The sequence below is a fragment of the Terrapene carolina genome, unplaced genomic scaffold (assembly GCF_002925995.2).
Source record: "Terrapene carolina triunguis isolate 2854851 unplaced genomic scaffold, T_m_triunguis-2.0 Scaffold69, whole genome shotgun sequence".
Classification (NCBI taxonomy): domain Eukaryota; kingdom Metazoa; phylum Chordata; order Testudines; family Emydidae; genus Terrapene; species Terrapene triunguis.
Genome location: NW_020664420.1, coordinates 37,946,808 through 37,962,828, shown reverse-complemented (window position 1 = coordinate 37,962,828; position 16,021 = coordinate 37,946,808). Strand labels below are relative to the sequence as shown.

Sequence of the window (16,021 nt, the reverse complement as noted above, 5' to 3'; positions counted from 1 at the left end):
ATGATGCAAGGAAATGGACTAAAGGAAAGAAAGCAAAATGCAGACCAGATCTAGTTTATCTTTTGCCTAGAAGATGAGTAAAGCAATGGATATTGGAATTGGTCTGCATCTGAAATGCTTCCCTTTATCCTGTGTCTTCTGATGCTGGAAAGGGAGGGTATTCTGGAAAAAAGGATGGAAGCTGCCAAATGAAGAGTGTTGCCTCCAAAAATAGAACAATGATGGAAACACACCTCTGGCGGGGCTGAGTGATCCCATCTAGCTTGCAGAAGATCTCATGTCCTTCTTTTTTTTCCCCAAGGATTTCCTCAGTTTTGATGATGAACAGATTGACCATTGAAAGGATATGCAATTCTTTTAAAAGACATTGGAATCAAGGTACAAGTTACCATCTCAAAAAACAAATGTTTTGGTTGCCAGCACATTTTGAATACACATGAAACAGAATGTAGTTGCTTGAAAACTAAGCCACATAGCTTGGATTGTCCCCTACCAATGATAAGAATGGAATTTAACATCTATGAAAAAAAAATAATACAGAGGATAAAATTACTGAAGCTGTTTTGGATATACTGGATCAACAGGACTTTCACCGAGTACACTGCGTATACAATGAACAGTGGAAGTAACTTGGAGAAAACAGCATCAATAAGGCCCTGTGCAACCTTAATTCATCCCCTTTATTGCACATGCAATATGACACGGTTTTTAGTTGCATACTATTTTCTCATTCAGTGCACAGAACAGATGGTGCTTGCTTAGTAAGCAGCTACACAATTCTTTGTGTTCTGCTTCATTCACCAACCACTTTCCACCTTCAGCAACAAATGAAGTGGGGGTCCCACAAACAACAGCCTGCTCCCACAACACAATCCTGATTCATCCCAGAGCATCCCATCCTGTGTGTTGAACAAAGCAGGGGTCTTGTGGAAAAGACTGTATGTGATCATGTAATCAAAAACTATAATAATGCATTGGCACAAGGGGGCCAAATTTGCACAGTCAACCTTAATACTGGCATTTAATAACTTCTGAACACTTAACTCTGCAACCTTAATAATGTTATTTTAACTGTTTTCTTGTATGTCATTTCCTAAACTTTTAAAAAAAGCAAACTGGAAAAAAAAAAAATCATAGCATACTGACACCCAAAATGGAACATCAGCAAGGCTGGAACCCTTGGATCCACTATAAAGGTCTCTGCCACTTGAACTAACTGATAGCAGTAGTAGGTTGCCAGCCACTACGTGGACCAGCGCTCGAGAGGGAAAATACACACTTTGCCAGTGAATTTCACAGATATTTTCTGACAGCACAGGAACAGTGAGATCCAGGTTTTAGAGGGCAGTCTTCTGCCTGCTCCCCCAAAGCACGACCTTCTCCTCATCCCCTCCCACCTGTCCTTATCCTAGTTCTGTCTCTTCCCCATCCCTGGCTCTTCATCCCAGTCCCAGTTTCCCCCACCCTTTGTGGCTCCTCATCTGATATGCCTCTCTCCCCATCGTGGCCTCCAGTCACCATCTCTCCTACCCACTTCCCCCATCTGAACTGGCTCACCATCCCAATCTTCCTTGCTCGGCTCCTCATCCAATCCTGCTGTGTCTTCCACCACCATCCCTGACTCCTTTTCCCAGCCTCATTGTACCTATCCAATCCTAATCTTACCCTCCATCCCAACCCAGTTCCCCTTCCCCGCACCCTTGTCCCACAGGCCTCCAATCCCAGTCTCTTCCTTGAACCCCAGGCTCCTTGTCCCAATCTACTCCCCCAACTCCAACTGGTCTGGCTCTTCTCCCCTCTGCATTCAAAGCAGGCAGCTTCCTCCTCCATGCTGCCAACAGTTTTCAAGTCCCTGTTCTAAAGCATGGGAATGCTAGAGGTTTCCAAAGTAAAGGTCACCAGATTTTTTTTTTTTTTTTTTTTTAAACATGGGCAAAACAATATATTTTTCACCAGCTTCGTTCCTGGAAATGGTTAAACCATTTTGGCTGAAGGTCTCAATAAAACAAAATATTAAAATATAGGCCAGAGGCAGATATCTGGCATGGAAAATGTCATCCCAAATACTTAAAGATTGGCAAAGTTATAGGCTTCTAAAAACATGGTCTTCTAAATGGGAAGTGTTGGGCAATTTTAATTAGACACCTATCAGCCCCACATACAGAATCAAAAGTAGGGCAGGAAAGGACCTTAAAAGGTTATTTAGTCCCCACACCCCACCGCTGAGAGAGGTTTAAGTATACCTAGACCATCCCTGACATATAATTTCTTATACTGCACACTCATCACTGTAGCATCTGAGTGTCTTTCAATACTGTATTAAGCAATGTGAGTAACATTTACCATGTGTTTGTTCTCTCGTTCTCTGGAGAAGTGTATGCAGTGAAGTGTTTTGTTTTGGATTTAAGTTTTACACCGGTATGCTTATGTTAGAGGGCACTGTCAAAGAAATGCAACTTTCATTTAGAGGGGAAGGTGGTTCAAATAGTAGACTGTGTTTCAGAGCTAAATGAAGATGAGTCCCTCTACTATGACAGCTCAATGGTTATAGTAAACTCTTTTACAGAACGTTTCAAGTTTTACATAGGCTATTAAAAAAAATAAAGACATTTACAAAGATTGGCTTTATCTTTTGGAATAACAATGCATGCTTTCAACAGTTAGTGCAGCCTTGCAGATGTATGTAAAAATATACACAGACTACACTGGGTAAGGAAAAGTGGTAAATCTGCTAAATATTCCTAAATTCTACAAGGTAAGGAAAGAGGGAGGGGGGGAAATCAGAGACCCCACAGAGGCCATCAGATCTGACAAAGTGCAAGAGCTTAGATATACTTACATCATAAGCACTTCAGGGCAAGGACCATCTCTGTTCTCTTTATGCAGTGCCTAGCCCAACGGGGATTGAGTTTCTTTCTAGGAGCTAGTGCACTAGTAATACTGAGTGAGCTACGGGGAGCAGGTAGTCATGCATAGCTCTTCAATTTCAAATTACAGGGGAAACCAAGGACCCTGTGAAGCACTAAGGCACCCCACTGGCTCCATATTTTAAAAGAGAGACATGAGAAAATTGCCTTTAGTTAGCTTGAAGTTAAAGATGACTGCAAAAGGGGTACTTTTAAAAAAAAAAAACTTCTTTATGATGCAGAAAGGAGGGCTGAAATGTGTTTTTTTTTAAAAAATTATCCCCCCCCCCCCCCCTTTTTTAACCACATTAGAAATTCAGGTACTATATAGCTTGACTTATGACTGGAAAAAATAGTGAAATGATAACATCTCTGCAGACCAGAGAGTACAAGCCGAATAACATATATGTAATTTAATTAATATTTTGGAGAAATAGCTTGTTGAATCTTTAACAAAAGTTTGACAATTTAATTTTCTGCGAGACATATCTGTATGCACCCCCTCAAAAAACAAATCCTTCAACAAAGCCAGAACTGATATTCTTGATCGTTCAAAGGTAAAAAAAAAGAAAGAAAGAAAACCATAATCCTTAAGAAAACCCTACACAGCTTTTAGGCCTACTTTATACTGTACATCATAAACCAGGGGGGAAATAAAATAAATAAATAAATGGTATCCCCCCCCCCTTTTTTTTGTTCTATAGTCTGGACATGGATATTGAGGCTGATTTAAGAGATACGTATTTTATACATGTGAATTTACTTATAGACAATTCATATAGTCTTATTTCCCATCCCTTCATATTTTATTTCCTACTTTAAAATGCTTTTGTTTTAACTAACATACTTTGACTACATGAAGCCTTAACGTAAAGTTTTTTGTTATTAGTGATAATGTCTATTAGTGACTAAATATCAAAAGAGAGCAGAATCCGCATTCCCTGAAACGCCCCATATATTACATCGAAGTCTACATATATCACAAAGTCTTGTAGGGGAAATACAGAATCCTGAATTAGTTTAAACTAGTTAAGTAAATTTTTTTAATGATTTTCTGTTTGCATTTTAAAAGAAAGTATTAGTTTATTGTAACTTTCAGGTTAATATAATTGTGTATTTAAAACAAATAAAGGAAGAATTAACAGGACTGAATCAAGAAGCTGGCTACGACGGTGATGATGCCTCAGAAAAAAATAAAACAGTTTAAATATGTTAGTGCTACAGGCAAAAAGCAGAAACTTGGGAAGATTCCAGAGTTTTGGAAAGGTGATTTCTAAAAGGGCTGTTTTACCCAAAAAAAAAAAAAAAAAAAAAAAATCAATACACTTTCCCCATAGGTTCATGATGTAAAATTCTATAATCAAGGCTTGTAGATTTGTAATTATGGTATGTCAGCTACATTTAAACAAGAGCGTTAAAAGATTGTTAAAGTTAAACTAACACAATTGCAATGTGAATTGTCTTAGTCTCATTCTAATCTACTGATGTCACTTTCATTTAATCAGAAAGAAACTATGGGCAAATGTCAGTGCTATTTTCGCATGCCCTTAACATACTTTGTTCACAGTAGTTTTTAAAACCATTACCAATCTGAAATGGATATAAGATATTTAAGAAAGTTTTTTTAATCAACTAATTCACTCACTCTGCAGCAGGTAGTTTGAGCATGGATTTATTGAGAATGGTGTGGCTTTAAAGTGATTAAGCAACCTTTCAGGTTAGCTAAACAGAAGCATTACTTGGTTAGGAAGTAGCCACAATCTAGTATGTCTAACCATTTATGATTACCAAATCCTAGTTTTTGTATGACCTACAAGTAAGAGAAGGTGACTGACAACAGCTTGACCTGTTATCAAATGCACCCTGAGACATGAAGGATTCAGCATTTCTCCCCAATCCCATTGCAAGTTTCTTCTGTTAATGCATAACAAAATTTAATCAGTCTAGAAAGGAAAGTGGCTCCAGTGCTACACGAAATTGCATTCTCATATAAAACTAGAAACTCAAGTTACTGCATGACCCATAGTAGTGGGGATACCCCATTATTAGAGGATCTTTGCTACATAGTAAATAGCAGCAGCTATATTGCTATACAGTAAACGACTCATCTCCATTCCTAGTTTTGGGGAAGCAATGAACTACCTCAACCACTGAGGAGAATACAGAGCAGGCTAAGTCAAAGGGTAGTTTAAAAAACAAAAGACAAGAAAGTAAGTAGCCTGGGCACTGCAATGGGAACAGAAAAAGGCAGAGAATCTGCCCCAGAGTACCAATTGTTGCCCTTATCTTTTTAAAAATATACTTAGCCATCAGGCTGAAAAAGTTGGACACCAATGCTATACACCAAACTTTAAGACACTTAAATACTCAATTTTTCACTTGTTAACAGAGGTTTCTTTATTTCAGTGATCTATTCTTAGAAGAAATTATGTTTGAGGCAGCATTATTATTAGCTTTCCCATACAAGTTGCAAGAAAAGACTGACAATTGGTATGTTAAAACTACATTTGTGGTCATCTAAATGTGTTATTGTGGCTTTCAGTGGTTTCATGGCCTACATAGGGTATTACCTTGAGTATGAAGTGGCAGGGGAAGGAGTAGTAATACATTCAGGTGGCCACAACTATCTGGGCCCTGCCTCTAGAAAGATCCATTATTTTTAATGGAGTGGTGTGACTGAATTGGCACAAGGTACACAATATATTCAAACCCACAAGCTATTTTTGCTGACTGTACCAACTAACCTTCTAAACCTGTATCTATCAAAAATTCCTTAACTATTCAAACACCACTGGCCCTGCAGATAACATCAAACAGGTCTGTATTTGAAAGCCATTTATTCTGCACTGGAAGAGCAGCAATCAGGCAGTTGAAGGAGAAAATATCAGTTCAATCATTCTAAAACTTTTAAAGCTGAACTTAATTAAATGTTAAACAATTCCATGCCAAATTGGAGACCTGGTCTCCATTCCTAGTCGGGAATTGCTCTCCCAGCCCAGCAACTACCATCAGCAATAGTCAAAAGTCTCCAGATGGGTTATGGCATAGCAGCTTGCTGAAGGAACTTGTTATTCTTGTTTCATCAGCCAAATCATAACCCAGTTACATGTGTGTCTTGGAGGCAGAAACTCTAACTGTAATGAATATTGCCAACGGAAGGTAAGTGGATCCAATTCTCATGCCCTCCCATCTTCTTCCCCTTCTTTCGAGTTAATCTTTCGGGGGAAAAGACTGAATGTAAAATTAACTCAAATTCTTTCTTTCTAGAAGATTAGGTATGCTGCAATTTTGACTGGAGAGCAGGAATTTCCCTTCAGAGAAGAATACCCACATGGCCTGCAGGTATAGGATAATCCAAAAATGAGTTTAAAAAAAAAAAAAAAAAAAAGGCCTCCATGAAGTTCCACAGATACATAAACAATATACAGGTTCCTATGCACCAACCATATTTTTAAAAAGTATCAATGGTGCCTAGTGGTTTGAATACAGAATTGTGAGCAAATACTCCTGAATTCTAATCTCAGCTTTTACAGACAGCCTCCGTGGTATTGATCAAGTCACTTAAACCTCTCAGTTTCCCCATCTTTAAAATTGAGATAACAGTTACCTACCTTTCAAATAACTCATGAAGATTAGCTAGACAATGTCCATAAAACACTCTGATCATTTGAAGTGGAATCAGACTGCTAAGTATTACTATATGGTTCTCTCAAAGCTATGGTGTGCACAGTAAGCTAAAAAAAGACACCAGGCAGCACATTAGATTGGAGAAACCTCCACAAAATACTGAAGTGTAGTTGTGTTTTACAAGACTCTGCAACGCTTTCTAAGGCTTCAGGTTTTTACAGACACTTCTAAACAACTAGCAACTAGTTTGTGGAATGTGTATATAAACTGAAAATTCAACCTCAGTAATTTTCCTTTCCCATGATGAAGGATATTTTTGATTCTAATACTGACAGAAAACACTGCTCCCTGAGTAGCTCTAAGCCGCCCCAATCCACAATGCTTACAGTTATGATCTGTCATACCAAGAAAATGCATTCTGCTCTGGATCCCTATTTAACAAAACCTTCTTGAATTTAAGAAAAAAGTTATGCAGGCAAAAGTTCAGTTTATACTCCCCCCCTCCGCCCCACACACACACACATAATTACACAAGATAGGAGTGTAAGAGTGCATACTCAAGTTTTAAAGCATATACATGGCACAAATAATTGCTCAATATTTTGAGCAAAAAGCTGTACTTAGACCCAAAGTTAATATTAAAATGTTAATATAAACCCTTGCCTATTCCATTACTCTACTCTTAAAGCCCAATCCTGCAAATGCCTTTAGTCATAATCCTTACTACTTTGAGAAGCCCCCTGCTGACTTAAATGCAACTACTCACAGTAGCTATCACGTCACTTGTAATGGACTCGACTCTTTAAGGTCCTGATCTGACAACACGTAGCATTTGGGTACCATGGACTGTTTTCCCCATACTTATCCCATGGAAGTCAACATAACTGTTGCAGGACCTGGCGTTAATATGTCCCATTAAGACTAGATATTTAAGCCTTCTAACATCAGAGCCCTTCCCACCTACACACAATAAGAGGAGCAAATTGTATCCTCTAGATAACTTTGTAAATGTTGAGGTTACAAGATTTAGAATATATTGGGAGATAAGAGTGTTAAATTTAACATTAGTTTTGGGTGTCCATACTGGAATTGGAACCATGCTAATTACAAACATCTTTAAATACTTTTGTTGCTAATAAAATTCTGGCATAATTCCCCTGAATAGCAGGGACAAGATTTTTTGTGTCTGAGAAGTATGCTATAATCACATAGTAAAACTTATCTCTATGCTACCTAACAAGGTAGTTTTGTAGCAGGCCTCTTAACAACAAGAGCAACACAAGACAAAAAACAAGAACACATGATTTACAACTCAGGGAAACCGAGGAATGCTGGTTGTTAATAAGTTTTGATCCTGTTATGCACAAGAACATAATGGTTTAGTGGCTATTAGCTACAATGATAAACCTCAATTGTTACAGAACTTCCTAGCTTGGTTATACTCAGCCGCAGTGGGGATCCAGGTACAATATGGCAGCCCATCAATACAGTTAGAAACTGTTCAGTCTTGCATTACAGATGGACCAGAACTGTATTTGTCCCCAAAACGCACCTTACAAATTCTCTTTGGTAAAGCGAGAAGTAACTAGTTAGTCTACAGGGTTGGTCCCAAGACATTAAAGAGACACGGTGGGTGAGGTAATACCGTTCAGTGTGGGTGAGAGACGAGCTGTCCAGCCACACACAGCCCCTCTGCAGATGACCTGAAGCTGGTCCAACAGAAGACATTACCTCACCCACCCAGTGTCTCCACGCTGCTCTCTATGGCACTTCCCGACTGTGGCTGCCAGAGCGCTGAGCAAACCGGAATAACGCGATTCCCTCGGGAGGCAGGATAACTCCCAGCCTACGGGAAGGCAACATGAGACGCCCAGGGGCTTTCCCCACCCAACGCAGCCCAGAGGCAGAGCCAGGCCTCGAGCCCCCGGGCCGCCGCCCAGGCCTTCTTTCGGGTCCCACCCTTCACGGCTACACAGCACCAGGCAGAACGGCCGCCGAGCGGGGTCCGGGCCGGCCCCACCCGCAGCCCCGCGACGGGTGGGGAGGCCGCAGCCGAGGACTCACCGCCTCACCACGCCCGTCTTAATTTTGATCTGCCTGAGGCGTGGGTCCGCCATGGTCCTGTGTCTGGTGCTCAAGCCGCGGGGGCCAGACACCAACTGATGAGCCGACAGCGGGAGAGAAAAACACGGTAGCAAAACTTGGCAGTTCACTAGTACGCAACGAGTGACGCGACCACCTGTGCGCGTGCGCAAACCCGCCACACGCAGAGCTCTGCTCTTTCTGCGCAGACGCTTCCTTCCGCTATCCGGTCTGGACGACACCACTAGCCACGTGAGAAGGGGGAACAGTCTGCCGCATTCCAATGGAACTGTCCTGCCCTGTGGCATGCACCTTCCACTGCAAATCTAACGCGCTTGTCTGCCTTTGGCCCCGCATCGTCCTGCTCCTTCCCGGGGCTGCTTTGGCTGAACGCGCCTTGTGGGTGGCGGGTCCCAGCGGTGCTCGTGCTGCGTTTTGGGAGCATGCGGCGGGGAGGGGAACAGAACAAAGCGTAGCTGTGCCTGGGTGTTTGTCCCTCGCGGCCCTTTTGCCAGCCGGCGCAAGGCAATGCGGCCCTTCCCGGCGGGCACTCGCTTGCCTTGGCTGAGAATCGCTCTGCCTGTGGACGCTCAGACTGATTGCAAGAGCTCCAAACAGTGTTTGGCCCGCGTGGCTGGGGGGGCTGCTGCTCCTCCTAGCCCGGCCTCACCAGACAGTAGCTGCTGGACAGCAGCAAAGATCCAGCCACGTTCAAGTTTTTAGAACCTTGCTCCAGCCTTTCCCGGCACTGATAGGGGCGGGGATCAAATCTCCTTCTCCTTAAAGTTCCGGGTGCTGTGAACTTCACCAATTCTCCTAGAAAGAAACAAAAAGTTTAGCTGCGCTACCTTATGGCTCTGCAAGTCCACACAGCGTGTGACTGTGTATATGCAGCGTTCTAGGTGCTGTGCAAACTGCCAGAGATACTTCAGCTTAATAAATCAGTGCTGCCTTCTGAAGAAGTAACGTCTGAGAGGCGATTAAAGAGAAGTAAGGTTAATATAGAACAATTATTGTAATGATCTATTGATGCTAATTATTCTTTTATCAACGAAGAACTTCATTTTTTCCCTCTTAACATTTGACATTTTTCCTGATTGGCAGGTTTTTTTTCACTGCAGAAATCAGTGTTTGATTTGGAAGGGAGAAAATAGTCATTCACCTCTACCCTGATATAACGCCGGCCTCGGGAGCCAAAAAATCTTACTGCATCATAGGTGAAACCGTGTTATATCAAACTTGCTTTGAGCCACCGGAGTGCGTAGCCCCCTTCCCCCCGAGCATTGCTTTACTGCGTTATTTCCGAATTCATGTTATATCGGGTCGCGTTATATCGGCATACAGGTGTATGTTCTAACAGTAATTCTTACAGGGTCAAGGGCTCTGCATCCTCAGATTTTTTATTACTATTATTATTATTATGCTTTTAATAATTAGATACAGATTTACATTTGTGCAATCTACTGCACTGACATGCCTTAAGAATTTTTTTCAACTATGTTTATTCACTGTATGTAGCCCCAGGTCTCTTTTTCTTGGAATCCAAAATACAAGAAACAACTCAAAGACATTTTAGGACAGAAGGCTATACATTTGTTTCAGAAAATAAAACTGAATAAAAAAGAAGACTCATAGGCAACTTAAAATGTCTTAATTATGTATAATGTAAAAATAGTGTTTTTAAAGTACCAAAACAGCAACTGGGTAAGAATATGAAAACTGGCAATTGAGGGGAGTTTACATATGTGTTTTAATTAACAAAAAAATTAACAAGACTGTTTTTTAAAATTTGGATTTATACAAAAAAACACAAGAAAAAATTAGCTTATGTAAAAAAATTTAGCTGTTTTTTTTTTTTTTTACCAGAGATAAGGAGTCTGCATGAAGCTCAGAGATAGCCTAGCTGTTGATCATCACTGGCCAACACCGGCAGTCACGCCTCTCATGAAGAGATGTTATATGGTCGCTGCTCTGGGACCTGAAGTTGCCCCATAGTATACGTGCAGTTAGGTTACAGTTTGTCAACAACAACAGGAGATATATGAGTGGCCTGTTCCTCTAACAAAGGCCCACCCACCCCGATGCTTGTGCATGAGGGATATAGGCTGTTGGGGCATCTGGACCATTGCAAAGCAGCCCCAGAACCCCTCTTAAATCATACCATCTTCCACTTTGGCTGTACTTTTTCATTTTCCACCCCAGGCCCTCTGCATTAGGACTTAACGATGACCCCTCTGATTTTAACAATGTCTCAGGTCTCTCGTCTACTGTTTCATATTATTTAATGCTGTACATCATCTAGGGTTACAGTTTGCATAAAAGTATTTTATAAAAACAAAACAAAAATATATTCTCTAGGGGCTTAGACAAGATAATGATCGATAAAATTATAATTGTTGCTTTGCAGGCATTGCTACAAAGTATCTTTAAGTTTGTTTTTGTTAATATTTCTGATAGGCCATAGGATGCGGGAGATAATATCTCACAAAGTGGGAAAGGGCTTCCGTGACAAACGCTTGCCTGTGATAAAGCATAACAACTAACACAGAATGGCTGCCTACAAAACTGTTTCACTAAAAGAGTTATCAACATTCCCCCTAAAACTCAGGGCAGCTTTCTTACCCCCATGGCCTGATCTCTGTGACTGTGGCTTTTTTTAAAAATTGTTTGTCCTCGGTTTAGATTTTAAAAAACATTAGAAAAGAATAAAGGGAGCGGGGAGAAATAGGAAGGTTTGGGGGTGGGGCAGACTCCTTATCTCTGGTAAAAAAAACAAACAGCTAACTTTTTTTACATAAGCTATTTTTTTCTTGTTTTTTTGTATAAATCCAAACTTTAAAAAACAGTCTTGTTAATTTTTTTCTTAATTAAAACACATATATAAACTCCCCTCAATTGCCAGTTTCCATATTCTTACCCAGTTGCTGTTCTGGTACTTTAAAAACACTATTTGTAAAAGGATAGGCTAGTATCTTAAGCCTTTTTAGTTCACTAAACTTCTACAAAATATCTCTAAGGGTGGCTTTGCTTTGTTACAGCTCAGTCAGTACTGCTTTTTCATGTTAAACTTTTAAACAAACAAACATAATGCTTCAAATAGGCCTCACTGCATACAGAATATCCTTAAAAAAGGTCATGTTATGTTACATCTCAGTCAATGCTGTATTTTCATGTTAAAAAAAAACCTTTATTTTCATCTTAAATATTAAAAAAACCTTTATATAATGAAACACTGCATGTTTAGCAAGTGTTAAAAGTATGGGGGAAAAGTCAAGGGGTAGGGGTAAAAAGAACAGGAGTACTTGTGGCACCTTAGAGGCTAACAAATTTATTAGAGCATAAGCTTTCATGGGCTACAGCCCACTTCTGGGGTGTTCTTCAGATAGGTTATCTCTGAGATTCATGCAGTCACAAAGCGACGGTTTTTGTCTTTTACAATCAGTAAATGGAATAAAATACTTGTTATAACTTTCACAAAGTGTCTTTCAATGCACTCTCACTATTTATTAAAACTTTAATAGCGTTTAAAAAGTTAGGAAAGAAGTCTGTGTGAAAAAACAAGCAAACTGAAAGGGTGACCCCCAGAGCATTGCTAAGACAGACTATAGTGCATGGATCACTGGCTAGCCTAATTAGTCTTATCTGTTTTTAAAATGTAGAGAAAGCCACGGCTCCAGTCTGTGATGTATTATTTTTATAAAATCTATGGACCCAAAACAAACACAGGGGCTTGTACCTGTGTCTCAGCACATGGGTTGCAAACATTTAAAAACAAAGACATTCTAATAATGCAACCGAAAAATTCATACTTAAATCTAAAAGTCCTAAAAAAATGAAAGCTTAATATAACTTTCACATTGATTTGTTAAAAAGTGGGGAGGAAAATAAACTTCTCTCTGATCCACTGGATTACAGAATAAGGGGAATATAAACTAGCTGTTGCTAAGGTTCTGTAGTTTTTACTCTGGGGTGTTTCTGCATGCTCTTTTTTTAATTGAAACACATGTAAAAATGTTAAATGAAGGGCTCTGTCTTCGTATAGGTTTGTCTTTTAAAGTGTTTAATCCTTTACAAAACTTAATATAACTTTCACTTGTATTTATTAAAAAGTTGGGGAAGAAACAAACTTCTCTCTGATCCACTGGTTTACAGAATAAAGGGAATATAAACTGGCTGTTACTAAGGACCTGTGGTTTTAAACCTGGGGTGTTTCTGCATGCTCTATTTTATTGAAACACATCTGTAAAAATGTTAAATAAAGGGAGGTCTCTTCATACAGGTTTGTCTTTTAAAGTGTTTATTCCTTTACAAAACTTAATCAAACTTTCACTTGTATTTCTTGAAAAGCAGGCGAAGAAGCAGCCTTCTTATCTCTGACCCATAGACTCACAGATGCTGTTTTTTGCTGCAGCTTCAAATTGTCCTCACTAAAAGCATAGGGAAAAGCTTTTAAAAACTTTTTGTTAGTAAGGGTTTGTGGGTTTAACCCTGGGTTGTTTCTGCATGCTCATTTTTTATTAAAACACATGCAAAAGTGCTAAATAAAGGGCTCTTTCTTCATACAGGTTTGTCTTTTCAAGTGATTATTCCTTTACAGAACTTAATATAACTTTCACTTGTATTTGTTGAAAAGCAGGCGAAGAAGCAGCCTTCTTATCTCTGATACACTGACTCTGTTTTTGCTAACAGTGGCTTTGCTGAAAAAGCATGCTGCTTCAAATTCTCCTTACTAAAAGATGACCAATGTTAGTCTAAAACATAGGGGAAAACTTTTTTATCACTATAACTTACTTTTATAAACAGGTTCTCTGTGTTTTTAACCCTGCGATGTTTCTGCATGCTCACTTTTTATTAAAACATATGCAAAAGTGCTAAATGAAGGGATGTGTCTTCCTATAGGCTTGTCTTTTAAAGTGTTTATTCCTTTACAAAACTTAATATAACTTTCACCTCTATTTGTTAAAAAGTGGGGGAATAAGCAGCCTTCTTATCTCTGATCCACTGACTCACAGATGCTGTTTTTGCTAATAGGGGCTTTGCTGCAGCTTCAAATTGTCCTCAATAAAAAATAACTAATGTTAGTCTAAAACATAGGGGAAAACTTTTTTAAAATGTTTGTTATTAAGGGCTTATGGTTGTAACCTTTATTAAAGCCCCTATATAAAAGGGCGACATGGTGGGAAAGATGCTAGGGGTCTGGTTTTTTAGATAAGAAGGTGGCAGTTAAGGGGGGGGAGGGCAGAGAAATGGCTCTTGTTTAAAAATCTTGGGACTATAGGATTGGAAAATGTATTCTATGACGCAGCTGTAGAACAGCATCTAATTGGTCTGATCCAAAGGTGGAGATAACTAGCCTGAGGGGCTGTAAACCTGGGAGGTTGCCTCTTTCCCCAGGAACAAGTTGGAAGGATAAGATCTCTCTCTCTCTGACTCAACCATGTGCTATCTATCTTTGCCCTTTACAAAGGGGCTTTTTTTTCTCTTTTATTGCCCTGTTCTCGCTCTTAACCTATCTTTATATGTTTCTCTTTTATTTAACTCTTTTAAAATGCTCTTTTCTTAACCTATCCTTGTATTTAATAGTTTAAATGCTTTTCTATTAAGCCTCCCTTTATATTTTTTACCATGTGCTTACTTAAACAGTCTCTGCTTTAGTAAATTCCCTTTTGTGCCATGTGTTCTTTTTTAACCTATTTTTCAATATTATTTAATGTTTTGAAATGCTCTTTTCTTAACCTACCCTTATATTTAATACACCTTTTACATTTATCTCAAAATTTTTTATTCTTTAATAACATATCAAACTAGTCCTTTAAAAACACCTTTCTTTACTAAACCTCACCAAAAATCTCTCTTTCTTTAATAACTTGCCTCTATTCTTTCAAACTAACCCTTTAAAAACAAATATCTTTATTTTTTAAAAGTTCTCTTTCTATTCTTTAAGAACATGCCAACTAGGCCTTTAAAATCATCTCTCCTTACTAAACCTCACCAAAGAACCTTTCTTTCCTTTTTCCTCTAATCCTTACCAAAGCTTTCTTTTTTAAGCTTTAAGCTCTCTCACTCTATTCTCTCAACCCTTTTCTCTAAACAAGCAACCAAATGTATCAACGCCCAAGCATGCAACATTCCGCCAATTCAAACATAAAAAATAATCAAAAACATTTTTTTCAAAATGGCCGACAGCGCCAAACCTTAACACCAATGGAAACGGGGACCGAGGGTGGGAAATAAGCCCTAAAATGGGGCATGGAAACCTGTCAGAAATACATGGTGATGAATACTATCGAGGTATATACTACTTGGAAGTCTTAGCAAATCTCAGATTCAGATTCATAGATTCTAGGACTGGAAGGGACCTCGAGAGGTCATCGAGTCCAGTCCCCTACCCGCATGGCAGGACCAAATACTGTCTAGACCATCCCTGATAGACATTTATGTAACCTACTCTTAAATATCTCCAGAGATGGAGATTCCACAACCTCCCTAGGCAATTTATTCCAGTGTTTAACCACCCTGACAGTTAGGAACTTTTTCCTAATGTCCATCCTAGACCTCCCTTGTTGCAGTTTAAGCCCGTTAGTTCTTGTTCTATCCTTAGAGGCTAAGGTGAACAAGTTTTCTCCCTCCTCCTTATGACACCCTTTTAGATATCTGAAAACTGCTATCATGGCCCCTCTCAGTCTTCTCTTTCCCAAACTAAACAAACCCAATTCTTTCAGCCTTCCTTCATAGGTTCTCAAGACCTTTAATCATTCTTGATGCTCTTCTCTGGACCCTCTCCAATTTCTCCACATCTTTCTTGAAATACAGTGCCCAGAACTGGACACAATACTCCAGCTGAGGCCTAGCCAGAGCAGAGTAGAGCGGAAGAATGACTTCTCGTGTCTTGCTCACAACACACCTGTTAATACATCCCAGAATCATGTTTGCTTTTTTTGCAACAGCATCACACTGTTGACTCATATTTAACTTGTGGTCCGCTATAACCCCTAGATCCCGTTCTGCCGTACTCCTTCCTAGACAGTCTCTTCCCCATTCTGTATGTGTAAAACTGATTTTTTCTTCCTAAGTGGAGAACTTTGCATTTGTCTTTGTTAAACTTCATCCTGTTTACCTCAGACCATTTCCCCAATTTGTCCAGATCATTTTGAATTATTACCCTGTCCTCCAAAGCAGTTGCAATCCCTCCCAGTTTGGTATCATCCGCAAACTTAATAAGCGTACTTTCTATGCCAATATCTAAGTCGTTAATGAAGATATTGAACACAGCCGGTCCCAAAACAGACCCCTGCGGAACCCCACTTGTTATGCCTTTCCAGCAGGATTGGGAACCAGTAATAACAACTCTCTGAGTATGGTTATCCAGCCAGTTATGCACCCACCTTATAGTAGCCCCATCTAAA

At 39.6% G+C, this 16,021-nt stretch overlaps 1 protein-coding gene across 1 annotated transcript in view; it reads right to left on the bottom strand.

The window, feature by feature from the left end:
- Nucleotides 1-8,787, bottom strand: part of TBCA (tubulin folding cofactor A) — a 47,883-nt gene extending 39,096 nt beyond the window's left edge. Inside the window, exon 1 of the mRNA XM_024194105.2 lies at nt 8,598-8,787. Coding sequence (XP_024049873.1) covers nt 8,598-8,650 — 53 coding nt within the window. The 5' untranslated portion in view covers nt 8,651-8,787. The remainder of the gene's footprint in view (nt 1-8,597) is intronic.
- Nucleotides 8,788-16,021: the final 7,234 nt, after the last annotated feature.